The sequence below is a fragment of the Calliopsis andreniformis genome, chromosome 9 (assembly GCF_051401765.1).
Source record: "Calliopsis andreniformis isolate RMS-2024a chromosome 9, iyCalAndr_principal, whole genome shotgun sequence".
NCBI lineage: Eukaryota > Metazoa > Arthropoda > Insecta > Hymenoptera > Andrenidae > Calliopsis > Calliopsis andreniformis.
In genome coordinates this window covers 6436483-6461070 of record NC_135070.1, presented here as the reverse complement: position 1 = coordinate 6461070, position 24588 = coordinate 6436483, and the positions used below count along the sequence as shown (strand labels likewise).

At 38.4% G+C, this 24588-nt stretch overlaps 3 protein-coding genes across 5 annotated transcripts in view; 1 reads left to right on the top strand and 2 right to left on the bottom strand.

Annotated features, from left to right (window-relative positions):
- Bru3 (CUGBP Elav-like family member bruno 3) overlaps positions 1–9281 on the bottom strand; it is a 679691-nt gene extending 670410 nt beyond the window's left edge. The window contains exons 1-3 of the transcript XR_013002584.1: positions 9200–9281; positions 9029–9117; positions 8360–8429 (exon numbers count right to left, since the gene is read on the bottom strand). The gene's annotated coding sequence lies outside the window, so the exon portion shown is untranslated. The remainder of the gene's footprint in view (positions 1–8359; positions 8430–9028; positions 9118–9199) is intronic.
- A 97-nt stretch (positions 9282–9378) lies between these two features.
- Hem (Nck associated protein 1 Hem) lies at positions 9379–13158 on the top strand. Its single transcript, XM_076383925.1, has 2 exons — positions 9379–9425; positions 9502–13158. The coding sequence occupies exon 2, from the start codon at positions 9640–9642 to the stop codon at positions 13006–13008; it is 3369 nt and encodes a 1122-aa protein (XP_076240040.1). The 5' UTR covers positions 9379–9425; positions 9502–9639; the 3' UTR covers positions 13009–13158.
- Positions 13159–17956: 4798 nt separating this feature from the next.
- Kuz (zinc-dependent metalloprotease kuz) overlaps positions 17957–24588 on the bottom strand; it is a 97448-nt gene continuing 90816 nt past the window's right edge. The window contains exons 4-15 of one of the 3 annotated variants that reach the window (XM_076383926.1): positions 22041–22339; positions 21336–21521; positions 21103–21251; positions 20790–21024; positions 20538–20712; positions 20281–20458; positions 20028–20205; positions 19709–19942; positions 19510–19626; positions 19265–19429; positions 19055–19184; positions 17957–18117 (exon numbers count right to left, since the gene is read on the bottom strand). In XM_076383926.1, coding sequence (XP_076240041.1) covers positions 17957–18117; positions 19055–19184; positions 19265–19429; positions 19510–19626; positions 19709–19942; positions 20028–20205; positions 20281–20458; positions 20538–20712; positions 20790–21024; positions 21103–21251; positions 21336–21521; positions 22041–22339 — 2207 coding nt within the window. The remainder of the gene's footprint in view (positions 18118–19054; positions 19185–19264; positions 19430–19509; positions 19627–19708; positions 19943–20027; positions 20206–20280; positions 20459–20537; positions 20713–20789; positions 21025–21102; positions 21252–21335; positions 21522–22040; positions 22340–24588) is intronic. The other 2 variants (XM_076383927.1, XM_076383928.1) reach the window with 2 other exon arrangements.

Sequence of the window (24588 nt, the reverse complement as noted above, 5' to 3'; positions counted from 1 at the left end):
CCAGTGGAACGACTCGATATTTCTCAGTCACTCGTGAAGTTCAATTTGGCGAAATAGCTGTGCGAAAATTTGATCTACGTGGTATTCGTGTTTCTTTAGTGAAACATCAATAATCGCTCGACTCCTCGTCATTTTTGTTACGATTATTCCAATAATTAGCGACGTAGCAACAAGCGAAAACAATACCCAATAATCGTCACCGTGAGCCAAACTTACATTAGTAAGCTATTTTCTCATAAAAAATAGTCTAGTTACTGTAGTGGATTCAAACAATAATTAAATTTCCAATCAAAATTTTAATTTTACATTTCCACTACACTCTCCTTTCATTTCCCATAAACGAACTAATCAATATCTTAACTCTTCCTTACAAAAAAATGAGACGTCTAACCAACAGAAGACTAGTTTACTCCGCACAACCATTTTGCACCGTCCCTTGAATTACGCCAGAACCGCGGCAGTCCCCTGATAATTGATAACTTTCCACCCTCACCGACAGCCCGGAAGTCATCACTGTATCGCTAAAATTTTCATTACACCGAGCACAAGAAAAGTAAGCCAGAGGTCTCGCGGCAAGTTGCAGAGGAGGTCGTAGCTAATTTCCGTGTCGGTCGATGGGGATGCGGCTCTAAAGGATTCATGAATCGCGGAATTAATTCGCGGTACTTCGAAATACTCGACTCAATTTAAAGTCAGACAGCGTAGAAGAAGCTCGCAGATACGTGACCGACGCGTGGGGACTCGTATAGGTCCGAGAGGCAAGAGTTCTCGCCACTTGCACGCGCTCGTCGGTGGGGATTTCGCATACACCCCCACGGGCCGCGTGCATAGTGTCGCGCGGCGAGCAGCGTAACGACAGCCCGGGGAACTTTCAATCGACCTTATCCCGTTCAACTTACCAACTACCTTTTTCTTTTTTTTCCTCAACATTTTTCGCGGGCTTATCACTCGGCCGCGCTACGCTCGCCGCGCCCAGCGAAAGCGTAACCATCGCGTGCAGCGACAAACTTCGCGTCCCGGAAAATAGATATTAATAGCGTATTTTGCCGCGTATTATTTAAGATTAATGGTGAACACCGTACGCCGCATGTAGACACTGTACTATTCACCCCGTTCCCGTCGCGAAACTTTTCTATACATGCATCACACGTAGTACATAATAAAGCTGTCCGACATGGTGGCCGACGATATCGCCGCGCAGACAAGAGGAACAGAGCACGGTATATATGTATAACGTGGCCCCGATGGTTCGCGGTTCTCCCATTACGGTTCGTTCTTTGTCTCAATTTCATTTCGTTAAAAGTATTTTTATCGGTACGGGCCATCTGTGCAACGATTTCGCGAGTCGCTCGTGAAATCATGTACAACCATCAACAGGGCTAGTGGATTTCGATATTGGACCTGATGCCACGACCGTCGATGACGTTGTATTGTTCTACTTATTTCGTGCGACGAGGGAGTATCGATTTGATAATATATATTAAAATATGTTCGTATGGTTTCTTTGTACTTATGGAGAATTAAGAACATAAACTCGATGCCATTTCGGTGAATGAGAATGCATAAGTAGATACAGGCTGTTTGTAGTCAGACATGGTAGTAATTTCTGCTATGGAAATATTGAAAATTTAATTGTTAAGTTAAGTCAAATGTATACAATTGTAGGCTAATTTTCATATTACGCATAAGTAGATATGGAATGTTTACTGTCAGACATGGCAGTAGTTCAGGCTATAACAGTATCGAAAATTTAATTATTAACTTATGTCAAATTTGTAAAATTGAAAACTAATTTCACTTAATTTTATTACCGTGAATAATAAAAAAAAAAAACAGAGGCTAAACTTAATGGTTTTAGAGGTGATGATTATTTTCGGAAATAAATTAAGTAAGTTACTATTTTGGAACCGAGTGTAAACGTGACTAGAAATCACTCTAAGCTACCTAATTCGCACATCCGACACCGAGTCAATGTTTCTCAATTGCCAGCGCGCACTTCCGTTCGCAAATGTTACAGTAGAATCCGATGAACCCGATAATTCTCAAGGTAACATGGACAATCAAATCCTGGGGACACGATCGCTAACACGTGTGAGTATATTAGTGTTGCGCCCCTCTATCCAGAATACATGTGGTGTGTATCTGCATACCTAGCTCACCAATTACCATTCCCAGTCTATACAGGGGTACCGTTCATTTCACGCAGGTTCGAGTCATATAGGAACATAACTGCGGATCACCTCATTAAATTCTACGAGATGATCGTCTTCCTTCTACAACCTACCGGCAAATTGATATGAAGTAATAAATTATGCTGCGTTTCTAATGCTGCCAGGTAAGAACCAAAAACAGTATTTCTAAAAGAAAGATTTATCTACATCATCGAGCACGTACTGTCATGACACTTTGATTGTATCAAAGAATGTGATACAATATATTGAAATTTTCAAATATTCAAATCTTCAAATTTTAAATTTAAAACATTTTCGAATTATTTTTATACCTTCACATTTATTAATTCCAGTTCCTAAAACAGAATCGCCTAATTTCCTGTGATAATATTATTAAAATTGAGTACCTTCGTCTTATCATAATAATAGCAGGTATGCCTGCTTTAATTTAAAACGGAACGTCGAGACATTTATTGTTTAATCTACTGATATGTCTGACCATGTACATACAGTTTCTACTTAACGACTTTATTCATTACGAAAACGATGACCGTTTGGATAAAAGCTTTTTAGAGTGCAGCGTAAGAATTTTCGAAGCGATAAAATATGACGTGTAATCAAAGCTTTTGCCGTATAAAACGGCCAACGAAGTTCCGTTCGACTTTATGGTAGTAGTGGTATTGGCTATCGAAACGGGAAAAAAATCGAAGGGTAGAGAAACTGGACGGGAAAATTGTGAGTCAACGGCTGGGGGTTATTCTCAACGCGTCAGCGCTTTAGCTTCGTTAATGACGTCATTTACCTGTCACAGAGAGAGTTACGTCACGTAAGAATAGTGAAAGAAAGAACAACGAGGAAAACGATTGATTGGCAAAAACCTGCTTCGACGCTTATCTAACCAGAGGGGAAAGGGAAAATTGTGCGATTTCAAGGTCTAAGCTTAAAGATGAGGACAATACGAAAAATTTAATATTAAAAAAGCAAATTGATAACAATCCAACGTATAACAAAACACGAATAATGTAAATCCATTCAGTTCGAAGGTATTTCAATTTTGAAGTAATATTCTCAGAGATATTATTTACCGAATGCAAACAGTATTCGATTACAATTGTTTGTATAATTAGTTTACGAATAATTAGCATAAAAATTAAAACGTTATTTACTGTACACATTACGTTCCCTCGCATTATTTGTTTCGCTCATTTACATGTTTTCTTGCGTTGGATATTATCTACTCAATATTATATTATATCCTAAACGCAACAAAATTTATAATATATAATCAAACGAAAATCTGCCTCTTGAAGTGAGTTTCTGTCTCAATCAAAATCTATGAGGTACAGTATGTAGATATTTTATAATAGGTAGAAATTAAATTAAACGAACTTGGCCATAACAAACCAGAATATAATAAAACACAAGCTTACGATGAACACTTTAGTTTCCAAACTGTACACGCCAATATCCAAAAAAAAAATAAGGACATGGAATTCATGCTGTTTTACCTTACAATCACACACAGATCAAAATGTTAGTATTCACGAAACAATAAGAGTTTGACTCCTAATCTCAACATATCGCTTCCCCCCGATTCCGCCCGGAAGAAGGTTAAAACTAACGAATCGCAAAAGGTCAAATTATCTTTCGGCGACTGTCGTTTAAATCGTACGGGCAGCTTCTATACTCTGGCAGTTCATATCGTATCCAGCGAGAGGGTAGAAGGCAGAGGCTGGAGGTTCCCGCACACAGAGTCCGTAGGACCACAGCCGGCTATAGCTTGCCTCTGCAGTTCGCCGGTTATTTCCCATTTGGCAGGCGAGCCAGGCCCAGCACTTTTGGTGCCAACCGATAATTGGACGAATCGCAGTCATTCGCATCGCGCGAACTACTCCCCCTCTTTCTCCCTCTCTCTCCAACTCGCACCCCTACCCAGCTTCTGCGTCGCGCTTCTTAACGTTTACTCTTTCCCTTCTCGTTCCCCTCCCTTTCTCGCTGAACCCTCTCCCCGCCTTTTTCTTTCCCCTTTCTCAGCGTTTCCGTTCAACGCTATTCCTCTTGCAACCCTCGCGGCTTACACCCTCTCCCTCTCTCTCTCTCTGTTCGCGTTGATCATCCCATTCTCCGTCTACGTCTTTTAGAAGGGCCATTCCTGGGGAATTTCAACTCGCGGAAGTTCCCGCAGTAAGAGTCCGGTCGGTATCGTACCGATAACCTCCGATGATCGTGAAAGGGGGTCGAAGGTGCCATAAAAAGTAGATATTCCGTGGATATATGCACCGAGATACGATTCTTGGCACTATATCGTCATTGTTTCGTTAGAGAACGACTGGGGGGAAAGTCGAAGCGAAGAGAGGTAAAAGTTTCTAGCTTTTATCGGATGATGGACTTATGGTATGGAGTAGCAGGGCAAATAAACGATAACTGTGTTTAGAGAGTTCCTTCGTGGCGGGAGTGTAACTGTGTATGTAGGATTGTATGAATGTGTATAGTTCATCGACGTGTTCTTTTATTTAAACCTAAGCTTTAAGAGGCTTAAATGAATCCGCGGTAAAATCGAGGATTTGTGTCAGGTACAATTTATAAGATTATACGACATGAATGAATTTTAGGTTGTTTATATGAATGGCAGAAGAGAAACAATGAAGAAATTGGAAACTGTTGAGAGATAATGGGTTGTATAAGGTAGCCGAGTGTTGGTGGTAGAAGCAGAAAGGTTACTCTAAAGTAAGTCTAAGATATAGAATTAAATTTCTTTAGAGTTTCTTATTTCCGAGAAAATTAAGTTTGATTTTGGGAAATACTCAGAGTGGTCAGTTTGACCATTGACTCTATCTACTACAAAATAGAAGCATCATCAGTTCTCGGTTAAAATTTAAAGTAGATATTTTAGCAATTAGCTTGCCCCAGAGAAGGGATTTAGCTACATACTAAACAGGCCTAGGGTAGCGGTTTTTTGAAAAATTTTGAATGGTTATTTTCAATATAAAAGCTCATAAAAAATTATTTAGGAAGACTATTACATGCATTAACATTACTAAATATATGTACAGGATGTTGGACAATAAGTGTCTGAAATTATAAACAATAATTCTACGTATCAAAATAGGACGAAAATTAAAAATGACGAAATTGTGTTTGGAGCTTCGATGCAGAGCTATTAAATAATAGCTGCAAAAACGTCCTTTTGCGCGAAATGCGTCAGCCTTTGGACTTATTCTACTTGCAGATGTACGCTAGCCTAGTCAGACACAGCGAAATAAATAGAATGAGCCTCAGTTTTTGGACACTCTGTATGCTCAATCAAACAAAAACCTAATTCAACCAACGAAGAATTGTTCTGTTCTAGAAATCATTAATATTATCACAAACAGCAAAAACTGAGCTGCTTTCATCCCCCCCAAAATATGACTGTAAACTAATTTCACTCAAAGCAAAATCGCTACAACTAGGAGAAAAATATTTCTCTTTTATCAATTCCGTAAACCTAAAAAACTTCAAGGAAACTGTACAATTCACACTAGCAGTTCCCACGCAAGGAAGTATACCACGACATCGGCATCGGTGCAACGCAAATTATAATTCCGCGAACGTATAACGGTACGAGCTGTATACATGTTTGAAGAGGAAATCGAAGGAAAGGACTCGTTCATTTCCCAAAAGCCGCTCTTCAGCGGGCTCGAGTGCGCTCCTCCTAAAACCGTGGATTTGCATTAGAGGCAATCACAAATTCACAGAGCATTAACCTCATGTTCGAAGGCGATAGAGCATAGGTGCAGAGGATGCAAAGAGCGCGAAAGGGTGACGGGGCAACGGAAGATAGCGGCAGGGGTACGGGAAGTATGCACTATCTGCAGGATCCATGCTATTTGCGCAAAGTGGCCCAACCTCCCACCATCTTCAACCCCTCCAACCCTCCCCTCTCCGCCCTACCGTCCCTCTTCGCCCCCTCTTTCCCACGAATCGACATAACCGCCTACGTTTAGGCGGCCTGGAGGGTAATACATTGTTTGCTCTTCGTTCGCTAAACTAAACCGCATTCGGAATTAATTGCACGTTAGGAGGCCACAGGATAATTAAAGCCTGCCCGGTTACCTTCGCCCACCGCACCCCTTTTCCGATGCACTCGCGTTGGACATATCCGTGATTAGGCATTGCAACAAAGCATTACCATAATGACGTAGTGAAAGGACGTTTGTTGGAGAGATGCAAAAATATAGAGGACGTGGGAGTGATGAATGTAACGTCCAAGAATTTATATGCGAAGATCGATGGGGATGTGGGTGCTTTTCAGAAGAATGTTGAATGATATTTTGTTTATATTACGTAACAATTTTGAAGCATTATGGATCTCTTGTTAGGTTTATTTTGAAGAAACTTGTAGTATTTTTATGATTATTCTATTATGAAGTATTTACGTAACTACTGAACGTATCTTCGATAAAGTATTTCGAGAAAAAGGTACAATATTGAATTTTTAAGGAGAATATTTAACATCGAAGATGCAACAAAATATAATCAGACATTAAGAAATATTGAGAAGCCTGAGTAATTTGAGGTCGTAAATAAAAATATACATTACCAAGAAATCGCAACCAACTTGTATCATTCAAACTATTAAAAAAAAGTCTCTCGATATCGTAAATAAAAAGCGTATCAGAATCGCCGAAAAAGTAACAAACGGAATCCAACCTCTCAGAAGTGGAACTCGAGCGTTGGGATTCCTGACAAGTGAACGAAAAGATGAGCGAACGCCAACAATCCTCCAATAACTTTCTCAATAATCTATATGCTTTTTTCGTGGGTGGAAAACCAACCACGCGGAGGACTGGGAAGGAGCCATTGTTTCTTCGCGTACGACCAGTTTGATTGTGCTAATGAAAAATGGGGAAGAACTAAAGCCGAGTCGATGGCTTCAGGGTCGAAGAGTTGGGCTTTCCAGAGTGGCAGGGTGAGGCGGGAATTGAACGTGATCCAAAAGCGCTTATAAATGAATAACATTCATAAAGGATAAGATATCGAAAGATTATACCCATTATCATATATCTATGTGGGGAAGCGCTTTTTTTCCATCGCGTCATTGATACCCATATTTCTTTTCGGCTATACGACTTATCGATCCGGTAAATATATTAGAGATGTCAATGGTTTTTTGCCCGCCCGTGTATTGAATATAAACTCAATCCAGTGATATATGAATCCGCTGGTAAGTGACAGAATATAACATTTTTGTGACTAAGAGCCAGCTACTGGAAGTGAAAGTACAGAAAATTTGTGTGTAAAATTATAATCTGAAGAATAATATTTTGTGATAAAAAATGAAAGAAAAATCTCTATCAGATTTTACTTGTTCTCTTTTTATGCCTATTGTTCTTTATAGAAATGACAATTTCGTAAAAGTATTTTATAAAAATATATCAAGAATATTATTAATCTAATGTTTATATTATGAATATATCCACTTATAGAAGTTTATATAATAATTACTTACATATTCCATAATGAATCATTAATGTTTCATCAGCAAACTGTAATTTAATTAATTTTCAGTAATTTAAACTAATTTATCATGAATTGCACTGCTCAAACATTAAACTTTGCTTATCGACATTTTCCAATAAAATGTACATATTTATAATTATCATTTTAGCTATTGCATTTATGAAACTGAATATTAAAGAGGTTACTAGTAGCAACAATTGATGAAAAAACAAATATACACATATAATACATATACATACATATATACAATACATCAAGTTATTGTAAAATTAAAAACATTTTCAGAATAAATTGAAGAGCCTAAGATATGTACATATTTCGTAAATTATTATAATAAAGTATAAATTAAGCACATATCTAGTTTAAAATTTTAAAAAGAGAATACATATATGTATACAATTTCATTCATGAGAATAATCTTACTGCTTTGAAAAAATTATAATTAAAAAGAGGCTACTTTTATGGATTATTTAATTTAACTGGGAACTACTTAACAATATTACGAATGTATTGAAATTTTTCATGACAAGCAAAATATTCTTTTCTATTGAATCATCCTATTTTTTGTGCCTTACATGTACATATCTTTGAAATACTCTTCGCCATAATTAGACATATTTGTCTCTCAATATTTAACACAAATAAAATGATTCTGCTTATACAAAAAGTAATTAAAGCGTACTTACCATACGACGAATGATGTTTTCAGAGCCAGTCCTTTTCTTGGTTTAAATGCATTTGCCGCCATTATATTAACTGTAAGAATAAAAGATAACAGTGCATTCATACTGAATAGAAATCGGTTAGACACATAAAGAAATTGGAAGATTTTGTTGCTGAATTCGAATAATAGAGAGTTAATTAAATACCTGTACTACATTTCTTAAAAAATCAACGTGAAAACATAAGAAACTTTTAATAATTCGACGAGCACTTTCCTCCACGTCTAACCACTTAAACAACTGAACAGCTATTGAAAGAGGTCGTGCTTATTCGATAATGATGGTTCCAACAATACCGACATTTGCTAATAGGCTCTCTCCAAAGCAAGAATGTGTTTCAAAAAATTCTATGATTTGAATTTTTTAAAACATTTTTGTTACCGTATTTTTCAAGATCAAAAATATTATTCTCGCGTATTATGTATTAAAACAGTATTTATAATGCCTAAATATTTCTATATACGCTTTTCTATAAATGTATACATGATTTGCAAATTTTGTGTATAAAGATCAATTACATAATACACATCAATTCGTTCAATTCTATGAGAGTACTTTTCAATATATTAGTTAATTATATTCAAGTAAAATCACAACGATAAAACATTTATTTCTAGGTTTTATAGTACATACCTTTTTAGATATTCTACCTAACAATATACAGCAAAAACAGCAAATACTTTTTCATACAAACTCCAAAATTTGTTTCATTGACGCTAGACCTGCAAAAACATGAGTATTATATTAATTCTTAGTTTACCATTTTATTACTTATACATTTATGTAAATATCTACAAAATTTACCAATCTTAAATCTTTTTGAGCATTTTTAACGCTAATTAACACACTTTGCAACTGTAACAATCCTTCCACCGCTTGTGACAATCGTTTCGTTTAAACTGCCAACAGTCGAACGACTGTTGGCAACACTGACCGTCTTGAAGAGCAGTACTTCACATGATACCCGACGTACACAGAAATTCGTTCCATCGTGTCATCGATTTGTATTAAACATGTAATAGAAAGAACGGTAAGATATACTTTGTAGACAATTGCATATCGTCTTTTCAAGAACGAGTATGATAAACGTATAAAATTTTTCGCAGGCAAAGAAAAATCACTCTAGTTTAGACGCACCCATTGCAAGCAAATTACCCCTAGGGGTGGGGTCTGCTGTCATTTAAAGCCAAAGAAGAGAATGAATTATGTTGATCACGTAAGAGATATTATTCAATAATATAATCATGGCACGACCTATTGTACCTAGTCAACAAAAGTTGGCTGAGAAGCTGACTATTTTGAATGACAGAGGTATTGGGATGCTAACCCGCATTTATAACATCAAGAAGGCATGTGGTGATGCAAAGTCAAAACCTGCTTTCCTTTCTGATAAGACTTTAGAATCCTCTATCAAGACAATTGTTAGAAAGTTTCCTAACATTGACATAAAAGGTCTCCAGACAATTACAAATCTCCGTAATGAGATCATTAAATCTTTATCCTTGTATTATTACACCTTCGTTGATTTACTCGACTTCAAAGACAATGTTTGTGAACTTTTAACCACAATGGATGCTTGTGGCGTACACATGGATATTACGATAAACTTTGATTTAACCAAAGGTTATTTGGATCTTGTTGTCACTTATGTCAGTTTGATGATACTTCTGTCACAAGTCGAAGATCGTAAGGCAGTCCTAGGTTTATTCAATGCGGCTCATGAAATGGTACATAGCCAGTCTGATCCTAGCTTTCCTCGTTTGGGTCAAATGATTATGGATTATGATGCACCATTGAAGAAGCTTTCAGAAGAGTTTGTTCCACACTCAAAATTGTTGAAAAATGCCCTTACCTCCTTGTGGCCTATTTATCCTGGAAGAAACTTATCTGCGGACACATGGAGAGCCGATCAGAAGCTTAGCCTGGTTGGAAGTCCTGGAAAAATACTTAAGGCTGCAGCGACGGATACTATGTCTTGTGAAACCTTAAGCTTGGACAGAATAGAAAGATGGGTCATTTTAGGATTCACACTATGCCATTCATTTTTAAATCAAGAACAACCCAGCAAACTTTGGACCACAGCTTTGGAGTCTGGCTGGGTTTTGGCTTTATTCAGAGATGAAGTGATTTACATCCATCAGTACATACAAACATTTTTTGAAAGCATAAAAGGATATAGTAAAAGAGTATCAGAAGTGAAAGAGTGTTACAGTCAAGCAGTACAAAAAGCTGGTTACAGACACAGAGAAAGAAGAAAATTTTTGAGAACGGCATTGAAAGAATTAGGTCTAATATTAATCGATCAGCCTGGTCTTCTGGGGCCAAAGGCATTATTGGTTTTAATGGGACTTTCTCATGCTAGAGATGAAGTTCTCTGGCTCTTAAGACACGGTGTTAATCCTCCAACACAGGGAAAGGGAAAAGGAAGGGGAGGAGAAGATTTAGTAGATCGTCAATTGCCAGAACTATTATTTCACTGCGAAGAATTAAGAGCATTAGTAAAGAAATACTCTCAAGTACTGCAAAGGTATTATGTGCAATTTCTGTCAGGGTTTGATGCACCTGCTTTAGATCAAATGATACAGAATCTTCCTGTTTGTCCTGAAGATGAAGGGGCAATTCTTAGTGATATGTGTTCAAAGATAGCTAGTCTAACAGTGAAGCAAGTCGAGGACAATGAACTCTTTGACTTCCGTGCTTTTAGACTGGATTGGTTTAGACTGCAGGCATACATGTCCATTGCAAAATGTAACATGAATTTAGCTGACAATAGAGAATTAGCATCCTTTATGGATACAGTAGTATTTCATACTAAAATGGTGGATAATTTAGATGAGATGTTAGTTGAAACATCTGATTTGTCCATCTTTTGCTTCTATAGTAAAGTTTTCGAAGATCAGTTTCACATGTGCTTAGAATTCCCTGCTCAAAATAGATATATTGTTGCATTTCCCTTAATCTGCAGCCATTTTCAAAGTTGCACACATGAACTCTGCCCAGAGGAAAGACATCATATTCGAGAGAGGAGTCTATCTGTTGTTAATATGTTTTTGGATGAAATGGCCAAAGAAGCAAAAAATATAATCACAACTATTTGTGATGAGCAATGTAATATGAGTGACAAATTATTACCAAAACATTGTGCTCTATTAATTTCACAAGCAGTGAATAGGAAAAAGAAGGACAAAAATAAAAAGAACATGTATGAAATTCATAAACCTGGTATTGAAAGCTACAGAAAAACCAGAGAGGAACTTACTACAATGGATAAACTTCACATGGCACTGACAGAGTTGTGTTATGCCATTAATTATTGCCCCACTATCAATGTCTGGGAATATACTTTTGCGCCAAGGGAATACTTGCATCAGCATTTAGAATCAAGATTTGCCAGAGCACTTGTTGGAATGGTCATGTACAACCCAGATACTAGTGAAATTGCTAAGCCATCCGAACTTTTTGTTAGTGTTAGATCGTATATGAATGTTCTCCAGACTGTTGAGAACTATGTTCACATAGATATTACGCGCGTATTTAATAATGCTCTACTTCAACAGACGCAAGAACTAGATAGTCACGGTGATAAAACTATTGCTGCTCTATATACACAATGGTATTCAGACGTCTTACTAAGACGAGTTAGCACCGGAAATATTTGTTATTCCGGTAATCAAAGAGCATTTGTTAGCTTATCTGTGGAGAGTGCAATACCCTTCAATGCAGAAGAATTTTCTGACATTAACGAGTTGAGGGCATTAGCTGAGCTTATTGGACCTTATGGTATGAAAATGTTAAGCGAAAATTTAATGTGGCATATAGTCAGTCAAGTACAGCAACTGAAAAAATTAGTTGCTGCAAATAAGGATGTCCTTAATGCCTTGAGAACGAATTTTGATAAACCGGAAGTAATGAAAGAACAGTTCAAAAGATTACAGCAGGTGGATAACGTACTACAACGAGTTACAATTATAGGTGTAATACTTAGCTTCAGACAGCTGGCACAGTCCGCGTTAGTTGATGTCTTGGAGGAACGTATACCGTTCCTTTTGAGTTCGATTTTAGACTTCAGACACCACTTGCCATCTGGTGATCCCATGCGCGTCGTTTCCGAAATGACATCAGCAGCAGGATTAACTTGCAAAGTTGACCCCACGTTGACAGCAGCGCTGAGGAGCCAGAAATCCGAGGTGGACGACGACGAGCATTTGCTCGTTTGTTTGTTGATGGTTTTTGTGGCTGTCTCCATTCCGAAGTTAGCTCGAAACGAGAATTCCTTTTATCGTGCATCCTTGGAAGGTCACTCTAATAATATACATTGCATGGCGACGGCCATAAACAATATTTTTGGTGCACTGTTTACAATTTGCGGACAGAATGATATAGAGGAGAGAATGCAAGAATTCCTTGCTTTGGCATCGTCCAGCTTACTTAGACTGGGCCAAGAAGCGGACAAAGAAGCAATTAGAAACCGCGAATCCGTATACCTTCTGTTGGACCAGATTGTCCAAGAGTCGCCGTTCTTAACAATGGATTTGCTGGAGAGCTGTTTCCCATACGCATTGATACGCAATGCATATCACGATGTGTACAAGCTTGAGCATTCGCAATCATAAAATATCTTTGATGAACGGAGACATCTATTTTTATCTTGCCACTCAGGGACTACTTTTTTACGTCCGCCTTTATCAACGTGAAACAGTAAAGTGTTTTGTAATTTTTAAGGGAAATAATGAAAGTGGCAAAGCATTGTATTCGTGAGGAGTATAATTAGCAATGTTTTTTTTAATATATTTAAAATGAGTCACATTCTTGGAGTGTGTTGAATTTGAGGCGTAACTCGAGATGTATTTAAAATATCCGCAAAGACCGAGTTTGCACTATATTATTTAATAATGATTCATTTTGTATAGAGCATTATCTTCTATTTCATATTTGATACCTGGCTTTTATCTATGATATACAATAATACATTTTTTTTTCAGTATTCTGTTATATGTAATTGATATGTGAAAAACGTACGTTTTATATTACAGGCGAAATGTAAATTGCTGTCTACCTAAGAATCGATAATACATACGTATCATAAAATAGATATCACTCGATCTGCTACATTTTCTAATGTACAATTGTAACTTTTACAATAGTTTATAAAATAAATAAAAGTATCTATTAACTGTGTCTTTTTATCACACCACAATGAGCATGGGGTCGGGCTAGAGGATAAGATTATTTAAATGTAAAATGTATGCTTTATTTAGTTCTTTACAATGTTTTTCTTTCTTTTTTCTTTAATCACATTAACATAACACAAGAGTTCACAATCATATTCCTTTTTATTTATAATATTCTTAAAACACTCGCCGCGCTCTAAACATTTGAGAATAAGAGAGAGTGGTGGTCTGAAGCTACGTTCAGGCGATTGGTCAGTATCATGCTCATTTTAAGATTCGCATTTAAAAAAAAAAGAGAGAAATACTTCAATGTAAAAAGGCGCGGCTCATGGCTACGCCAATTAAAAACGAACCATTATGGTACATCCAACGCAAGAGCAATTTGATGATTTCGCAACGTTTAAACAACATTTCCACAGAACGCACGTTGTCTTGTTCAGACGACTTGTTTAGCAAAGTCATGGTGGAACGGATAAAAGGAGTATTGTACAGATAAAACTAATCTCAGATGCACGATGTTGATAGGTCACCACATTTTTGGATCGATAGAAAAAATATAATCTTCGATTTCTTTTTGTTTCTTTCTCACTAACATTATGTACAAGTGATAAAGTAGTGTGTATCGCGTCACGGATGACGCGGGTCTGGATTAAGATAGGTACACAGAAAGATGCTGATACTACGAACACTGGAATTTCCATTCTCCTAGTCGAAGGGCTTGGCGCGTGCCTCGGAGAATTACACAGTTTATCACAAAAAGTGCAGCAGAACGCACAATCATGGAATAATAATAGAAACTCGATCTTAATCCAGACGGACGCAGAAATGAATAAGCTTAAGCATATGTAGTAGAGACTTCTGGGGGACAAATGATGAAGGAAAACGTACTTTTGTTTTTTAATCGTTATGTTCCTCGATACGGATAAGCGACGTTTTCGTCAACTAAATACTACGACTTGGCCCCATTCCACGCTCGTCTTTAGGCTTCTTCACAAATAACGCCACTGATTTTACTTTTTCCATTCTGTTCGGTACTATGATCCTGTGCTGTTCTCTTCACTCGTTTATTCAGTTCTTTGAATCGTTACTTTGGCAGTGAAATGGAAGCAAGGATAATTCATATTAAGAACGATATCTGAACGTTGATCATCTTGCTCCGAGCAAAGTCTATCACTTGCGCTATGCTGTTCGAATGGCAGTGACTCGGAAGGAAAACGATCGATTAACAACTGTTTAAAAATATCTACATCCATCGTTAAAACTCGGCCCTCTATTGATAGAAGTTGTATCATTACCATTAAACATTATATCAAAACAATGAATTAGTCACGTTTCGCTAAAACGTTCCAACAGATCTGAGTTAACTGCTGTATTTGAAGATATCTGGATGCGTCTCTAAAATCTCGTGCTACGTTGCGAACAATAATGAATCTAAAGTATAATATACCTTCAGAGTTCCCTCGCTCTAAGCGCTATTACAAATGGCAGTAAATCGTTTTCGTTCACCATTAGCTGTTATCTATTTGATTGCTGAGAAACAACGAACTGAAGGTTGCGTGACGATTGGACGAGCGATTACGAATGGGACCAAATAAGAATCCCATTGCATCTATATGCAAGAAACTTCAAAACTCCTTAAATAATCTATTTTCGAACGATCCATCCCGGTCCACGCTGGATCGTCGTTAAAAGTCGTCGCCTTAAAAAGCTAAAGTGCTTGATTACACGCACGTACAGGCATTCGTTCGTCATCCTTGTAACTTCCGTCCCGATTACAAAATACAGAATAATATTTCGCTATAATACAGATCTGATATAAAAACAAGTATTTTTTTTGTATTCGCTTTACCATTTCTTATGGTTATGTAATTATCGTTTATGTGTATGTGTGTATCTATATACATATGTATATACATATACACATACATACATGTACATATTTATACACACACACTCACACACAATATCAATATATGTACACAGGTTTGAACATTCTCTCCTTCGCCCTTACACGCCCATCCTCGTACCATGCCCTTTCTCTTCTCCCTTGTAACTTCTCGTTCGCTATCTCTCGTTCTCTCTTTCGCTCTCTCACATATGATCTCGCGTGATCCACTTTTATAATCACATTGCGACTATTGTACATTTCCACACGACCCGCAAACTCGTATTTCTGCGATTTGGCAGACACCTCCTTCGTTTATTTCCATTGTCCCTAGAAAACATCCCTTCTGTTTCGGATGACCGTAGGTTTCAAAACGCGATGCCTCTGCAATCTGTTGGACAAGCTGTCGTGAGCCAGTTAAATCGTTACGTAATGACACCTTTAATATGAAACATGGAAAGACAAGGAACAAGAAACGTATTCGTCTTTCAGAACTTTGGCAAGCTTAACATTAACTGTGACAATGTATGAGAAGAAGAAAAGCTAGGTCGCGAAATTGAATCGTCCGCGTCAGCGTTAAATGCGGTAACAATGGTTCCATGGTATTTACTGCGAACAAGAATTCGCTAAAGAAGGTTCGACGAGGGACGAGTAAAAAAATTCAGTCAATCGCGTAACATTTTGGCGTTTCGAGAAAGGAAGTGCGACTTATCGCGTTAAATTTGTAATACGATTCGTCGTCGGACGCGTATGAATTCTCCTCCGTCGCATACGAGTATGCAGCTGTGTACGAATATGCTGCTCGAGCCCACGTATATTAAAACATGTTTACGTTCCAAGAGGAGGGCTCGTCTTTGGTCCGCCATGCACATTATTAATGCGCGTTTACGGTACAGCCCCCGATAATTACAAGTTAAAAATCGCATTTAAATATAACTTATAACATTCGCGATAGCGGAGATAAATTATCATCTGCAATAGGTAACTAATTAATAATAGTAATAGTATTAATGATAATAATGATAATAATAATAATAGTAATAATAATAATAAGCATAATAATAATATCAATATCCGTCGATATTATTTTTGCTTCAATATAATCGTTGATGAAATACCGCTATAAAAAATCATTTTTGTTGTTCTTTCACTCGGTTTTCATAGTCTCTCGTAGCTTTGTTCGTTTTGATAGGCTAATAAAAATTAGTATAAGAATATTACGTATTATTAATTATTATACTATAACGGTAGAGATCAAGTGAATGACCTGCAATAGTTTGGTAAAGGTAGGTGTGCCTCTTCGCTCTAGAAAACGACGATATAATTAGGAAATCGGTTAAATTTAATTTAAATAATATTTCTATGCCGCTAACTTAAATTTATACTCATATTAAAAATCTTCATCGTAATCATATTTAACTGCCTTTAAACAGTAACAGATTAACAGATTAAAAATTATAGAAAAATTCTGAATGAATAAAATACGCTTCGGCGCGAATCGACCTCAATTTAAAAAAGAAAGGGAAAGTATCCGTCGGTTAAAATCCTATCGTTTAATAAGATAATGTATGTATGTAACAATCTTGTATAAGAGTTAAAAGGTTTAAGGTACGTTCAGTGGGAGCTTTTCAAAAATTACGTTTATCATCCTAACACTTATTCCAAATATATATTGTCGTCTCCGATCTCCCATTGAACTTCCCTTCGTCTTCTAACGAACAGTCTCATGAGCCTTTAAAAACGCACTTTCAAGAGCGAGATACACGCGGTTCAACTCCACCAAGAAATCGTGACATAAACGCTACTATGCGATCTTGGCTATAAATGTTCTTACATCGAACGGCAAAAATACGTTACGTTCAATACCATATTAATATTTCTTTGCTGTGCGAATCCAGCGTTGTTCACTGAAATAACTTTAATCGGTAGGTCTCTTTTTTTTTTTGCGTTAAAAGAATTCTCGCGGACAGAGAAGTTTCAGAGCTTTGAGATGCTGGTCACGGGTTGCTTAATGCCGGAGGAATTTGCAGAAAACATTTAAAGAGGACGAATTACATAAAAACTATATGATATTAATATAGATTACAAAGGATTCCTCAGTTCATGATCCACGTCCAACGCTGTCATTCGTCTCACTGTTTTCCGCAACGTCGAAGTCCTAGCGTACTCTGCTGAAAATCCAGCTCTATGAACGCAACATCAAACGAGAAGTCAATATCACCATTGATTCCTAACACACTTCACAAATTTTTTACAATTCCGAGCGAGTCCCCTCCCTTTTGCCTAAACCATTTAAAATCGAAATGAAAATGTAGATCGGCGATCGTCGGTACTTTCTTTCGAATACACTCTCGGATCACACTCTGCCTCTTCCATTCTTCCTTCGATCTCAATTACAAGAAATATATCGGGTGAATCGGCTCGTTTCACGATTTGGCATTATACAGAACAAATTATGGTGCGACGTCGAGATTAGTTCTCGTCCGTAGTGGTTCTCTAGGATCGTCACACCTTGTTGTGATGCCTCATCTCGTAGGCTGCGGACCTACCACCTCCCCCGGAGCCCGAATAGGCGCCGGCGTACAGTTCTGGGTGATTGGAACGGCCGTAGTTGGGTGCTGCGCTGCTGCCGGCTGGTGCACTAGCTGTGGGAACCGAGCGATAACCTGCTTAAAGTTTAGAAAAGCGATCGACTATGAAACGAAATGTCGAAGCGTATGGAACGACGCATATACCAAGAGCAAGCAACAATAACACATGAGCAATACAAACAAAGAAAGTTCCGACAAAGCCAACTATGCTCAGCAAGCACCTGTGTCCTTCAAGTAAGAGTGTCTAAGACACTCTCGCTAATGTTCACTAATCACTCAAAAGCTATATCGTCATCCTCTCCCCCCTTCTAATGAAAGTGATCGAGATATAAATATAAATGATGCAGAAGCGGAAGGGTCAGTAACGCTCTAAGTTACAAAATCGAATGGAAATTTGAAAAATAATTTTCGGCCGAGCAACGTGAAAAGTGAATTAGGAGCAAATACAAGAATTTGCAGTGGGGTACCTGATCCATTAAAAAAATGATTAACATTAGACTTCGAATGAGAAGTCTGCTGGAGCCTGCTTTATATTAAAAAATATTTGTATTCGTGAATTTGCTCCTATCAAAGGGTGTGTAGTATAGGCCCCAGCTCACCTCTGTAGGTCATAGAACGATAGTATCAGGTAGTGATGCGCATCAATCAACGTAAGGGAGATGCAAACAGGAAAACACATCGATGTAATTGCGGAATACATAAGAACAAATACCGAGTCATTCCACAAGCAATGTTGCTCTAGCAGGCAGTATAAATAAAAGTCTTAAGAATCCGTATAAATATAAAAAGTGAATTTTATAAAAAACATTCTGTATAATCATAGAGTGTACGACATTACTCATGGAATAATCTGGTGTATAATAATAAGCTTCTGAGCTTGAGTTTAATCCAATACGTAAAAACTAATATGCAGACAGACAATATGTGTTTAAACGTGTAATGTATTCACTAGGATCAAACTCGAGCAACAACAGCTGTGTCAAAGAACAACAAAGTGAGTACGTGAACCTACCTTTCGGGTAATACTGAGCACCTCTGCCCTCTCCATAACCATGAGAGGGTCCTCGAGTTCCACTATGGCCTCCTTGACATGGCCTGGGAGGAACTATACTTCTAGCACCACTACTACTCTGTGTATGTCGCTGTAACAAATAGATTCGTAATTGTTAACGATTAGAAATAAGTCGTTTCCCTTATTATCAATCTATTTTTTCGTATTTACCATTCTTCGTATAGTATCCATCGGCCTCCTCAAAGTATCGCTAATGCGTCTCGCTGGAGGCTTCTTAGGATTACTAGAAGGAGTGTGAACGGCACAGCATTTGATGAACAAGCCCATGAAAATAATGAAAGCTATGCCCATTAATAATACTGCCCACCAGAATTCCTGCAAAAATGTTCCATATATTATACCCGTATTTTAAACATGGAGGGATCGAAAAGTCTATGTATAAAATTAATACTTACAGTGACCCATTGTGCTACTGTGAGTAATGTTTCCTTATTAAATAAAAGATTTTTCAGTCTAGCTAACGGTCCCTCTGCATCAACTGCTCTGCACTTTAGAAAGACATCGCAGTAACCCTGAAACAAAAACCATCAAATCAGCATTAATAAATGAGAGTAATAAATTTTAAAATGTGGGAGAGAACATTTTCTATCTTACTTGAAAATTATCGCAAGGGGATCCAGGTCGAAGGCTAATCCCACCTTCTGGCAAACCAACGACATGGGCAAATTCGCTGGTGCTGCGGCAAGTAGATGGATCGGTTCCGTTTTGGCAAGCCAATTCGCACAGCTTTCGTTTATCAATATTTGGGATGACGTTACTTGTCAAGAAGCATTCGGTTAAATTCCATTCCAGGCAAATCGATCCAGTACACTCGCCATTAATGCACAACTGTTAATGGATTAAAGCATACAGTTTTGTAAATACTAGATTAAATCAATTTTCGTATAGATAGAGAAAGCAGAATTGTTTTTACCTGCGTTCCTTCGTTACATCTGGTTTTATTGGCTCTTGGTGACGGTGGAGGACATTCGGACATCCTTCCATTACAAGTTGAATTTTGACTGCAATCGGACTCGGCCTTGCACTGCACATTTTTCGTTGATGGTACAAACTGACACGACTCGCTCGAACAACAAGGTCCCTGACTTGGGCTATGAGAAAAATGACTTATTAGTTTACAAAGGTACATTGAATTTGTAGAACATAATACAGAACGCTGAACACACCTGCATTGGGTTCCAAACTTCCTGTTGCAACCTTTCGCCGTTTCGTTCTTTATTTTATCCAATTCAGACACTTGCCTAGGGTAACAACATTTATCCACACACTCATCATCATCGTACCCACAGTCACATTCTTCCCCAGCTTCGACGATTTTATTTCCACAGAATGCTCCAGCAGACGCTGTATCAAGAACAACTTCGTTAAAACAAAGCTCACTTTTTATAATAAATGCATCAAAACTTCAAAATGTTACACAAACCAGTAAAACAGTTCCTCTTTTTGTTGTCTTCAATAGCATCCAGAACATTGCTAATATTCCCAATACTACACTTTGAAAATTTGCTATTGTTCGGTCGATCCCCACTTGTTGCCGATGCAAACATAATATAATTTCCATGTAGCCCCCCAGGTCTGCATTCAGGAGGAAAATCATGCTAAAAATTCGAAACAAGCATAATTAGATATTGCCTTAATCAGAGACTTATGACAGAAACTGAAAGAAGTCTCTTACAGGTGATCCAAAGTTATGTCCTATCTCGTGAGCCAACGTCAGCTGCGACACTTTCGGAGGCACACGACTGTTATAATTTACGAAAGTAATAATCCCCGTGTTTAGAGACCTTTTCGTAGATTGATACATTCCACCCACAGTTTCCGTGTACGTTTTGTATTTCTCGCATATGCCTCCAGATGCGCCAGATGCTGAGGCAACCCACGCCAATCCAAGAGTACCCCCAGTAAAATCCCTGTTAATAATCCAGATATATAAATTAACATTATCTACAATCTCATATTTACTCTAACACCTCGGACAGTGAGCGTACCTGTACGTGAACACATAGGCGAGACAGAAATCTTCATGATTGCCGAGCGAATGCAAATTTAAAAAGTTACTAACGTCGATGTTCTCCATGCAAAAGGGGTTTGGTTCGCCATATGTCTGTTGAGGCGTGCATGCTGTATCATCGTCGATCTAATGAATTATATTTTTGCATTTAATGTAAGAAAGATCACGTAGCAATTTCAGTATGCAAAAACATATTTTGAACGTAAGTACCTTTATTCGCTGGACTTCGAATTTAATATTTCTATGTTTGATTCTACCGTCAAACCTCGTGTCTCTGTATATGTAATTCACGGCAGTGACGTGGTGAGCGATTAGAGACAAAATCTCTTCTTTCGTTTTCTCCACGTCATGATGTAACTGCGAAGTTGAAAACGGAGAATTCAATATCCCCGAGTTCTGCGAGTAAAAAGGGTTTAGGTATATGGGGCAGAGCGGAGGAAAGAATGCATGGTTGAAAAGAATGCAGAGATGGAAATATTCCTGCGAGGTAAGGGAACTGGTATGCAGAAACGTCTAGTTTCGAGGAAAATGCGAAATTAAATTATGGTAGCCCCTATTACAGACGAAAGTTCGTACAAATGGGACTGTGACAGAGGAATGGTATGCAAATTATTCAGCGATTGTGCTAAAAGTTATTACATATTCAATCAAAATCTTGTGTCCAAAAATTTTGATCATATTTCTGCTCATAAGTTCTGATCATAAGTTCTTTAGTAAAGAACTGTGACGAGACTTTTCTCTTACTTTCATGAGATAATTTTTCATTTATAAGCATTAATTATGCTTTACGATAAAATTGACGAGGATGATGATTAAAATGGATTTGATCTCGAAAACGTTGCTGGTCCAAGGAAATCAGATAGCAGATTCAAATTACTTATCGAGGGTGAAACATATGTGATCTCATCTGCTTACTTGCTCGGATATATGTCTCCATATGAGGGGATCCGTCTGAATAAAAAGCGAGCATGTGTTTTTGTTGTCCTCCTTCGGCCTGGCTGCTCTCCGCGATCTCCGATGCTTGGGCTCATTAGCCTCCCGCGAATATTTATGACTGGGTGTTTCTGGATCACTGTTCCACGCATTCCCTTGTGCATTAGCTTTATCGTTACTCGGACGCGTTGGTAAAGAAATAACTTCTGGTTCCCCAGAGTTCTGAATCCTCTCCATCCACTCCACTACGTCCTCAGTGACCCCGCACCCCCCAGCTTCTCCTACAAAAATTAGTTAAACAGAATTACGATTAACACTAACACCCCATTTCCAGCCAAGTCACGTTTAACCTGCTCAACAAAGCCTCAGCAATTTAGGCATTGGTAACACTCTCACAAATATCTATTAAAGAAGTATACAAATGTGAATCTCAGACGCTGACTTTATCCTTTACGCCAGCTGTTAGCTCTACATATAGGTCAAGAAGCTAAATACACGTAAAAATTAGAAGAAATAAAGATGCTGACTAAAGAGGGTGACCAATGGACTCATTGTCAAGGGAACACTGTCCGAAGTAGAACGAACTAAACTTGTTCTTCAGCTGGCCCCTCTAGATTCCTCGAAGCTGCGCTAGTCTCATAGAGCATTAATGTTACAGATTCATAACGGCACGCGTGTGCTCAGTTCGCAAACAGTCAAGATGGCAGTTTGTCCGTAAAACGCAATATGGACACGAGAGGCACGATAAATATTACACGCGATACGGCAACTGTTTGCCGCGGCTGTTATTTGCAGAAACGCTATAAACACGAAGGGACTCGGGCCAGCGCGAAATCCGCACACGTACCTACGCAGGCCGCGTCGTCGTCGTCTAATTCGGACTCGGTGAACACCTTCCGACCAGCTATTCTCTGCCCTTTCGTAGCCCTCTGTGCCACCGAATGGACTACTTTCTTCCTTAACGATATCGCAAATAGCGCATGGAATTCGCGCTATCGGCCGAGTCTTTGGAGCTCGCACCTTTCGACGGGGTGGGTAATCTCGTTGTATGACGGCAAGCTCGTTTTGAATGAGACTGGAGATATCTGCGTTGCGCGAGCATTCGGTTAGTCACTGAAGTATTTGGTAACGAGTGCCTTGAAATTGAACTGGACCGTTCTGGCCACGTTTGCAGATGCAGCCAACGTGAATATCGCTGAATGCGGAAAGTGCTCGCGTATATGTGTACGTATATACGTAGGTAAGGTGGTTAGGGATGCATGGAGTGTTAGAAAAGTTTTGTCGCGTGGTAATGTAAGTAGATGGAGACACTGATTCAATTTTAGAGTGTGTTAAGCAGACAGGTTTTATGAAATTTGATTTTGCAATCACCTACTTCAATTATTCTCGTACTTATAATTGAGAATTAGTTAAATGGAAGGCTGCAGTGCTAAAGAGAAATTGTAAGAAGCTTTTGTAGGACATTGAAAATTGGGAATGAAGACAATTGTGTGACAGAAGTTTTTTTAAAAGAGGAAGAATGATAATAAGGTACTATTTTGGGACTCCCTTAAAGGATATGACAAGTGGTGTACACAAGTCGCCGAATGTGTTTCATAGTACTCATTACGAATTCACGAAGACTATAAACGTCTACTCAAGTAAGCTCAAAGTGTTACTGTTAGAAACTAGACTAAATTGGACCTTGAATCTTTAACTACTGATGTCTAAACACGCTATTGGTTTCCCCCTTCCCGTTATTCTAATCATTTCTGTACATCGTTCTAAGGGTTGTTAAATTTTACCATAAAAGAAACTAAAAGTCTCGCATAAGGTCTAGAACAGGCTAGATAAAAAATAACAATTCCAATTGATGTATACACAAACCTAAATCAATATACGTATTACTGAACTCTGATAAACATTTTTCCACGCACAATGAGAGTATGAAATTTCACTCTAAATCAAAGCTCCTTCCGCATGCTTAAGTACCACCCATCTACTCGATGCTTCCAATAGCTTCCATAAACTCAACTTGTTACCATTATCGACAGCACCCGAGCCCAAAGCAAACAGCATTCCCTGGCAGAAACGACTGCACAGTCGTCTATAAAAGGCCGAAAGGAGATAACTGGAAAGGCGGAAAACGCGTGCACGCAACACCGGCGACACATCTTCTTTCGAGGCAAATGGACCGGAAAGCGCAATGTTCCGCGTCTGCATCCGACTCCGCGCGCGTCGTTAAGCACTCCTCTAACTCGTGAAAATCCTCGAGCATCGGGCCAGCCGTCATACCTGTTTGAGTTTGACTCTCTAACCGATGGCTCCGTGTGCGTCCCTATTCACGAACGCGACACCCGGCGTCGGTTGCGCAGACTGGCGTATATCGTTAAGGCGATTCGTTTAAAAACCGTGCACGGCTCGATGCTCCTTTAAGAATGCCTCTCGCAATGCTTGCTAAACTGTCATCCAAGGGTCGGGGGAGGAAAGGGGAGGGCACGTGGCGAAAGGGTGTCCGGCGAAGTGTGTAAACGCAGGATCGTGCATAGGC

What these genes read in the sequence shown, in the direction of transcription:
- Hem (XM_076383925.1), top strand. Translation starts at nt 9,640, where the DNA reads ATGGCACGACCTATTGTACCTAGTCAACAAAAGTTGGCTGAGAAGCTG.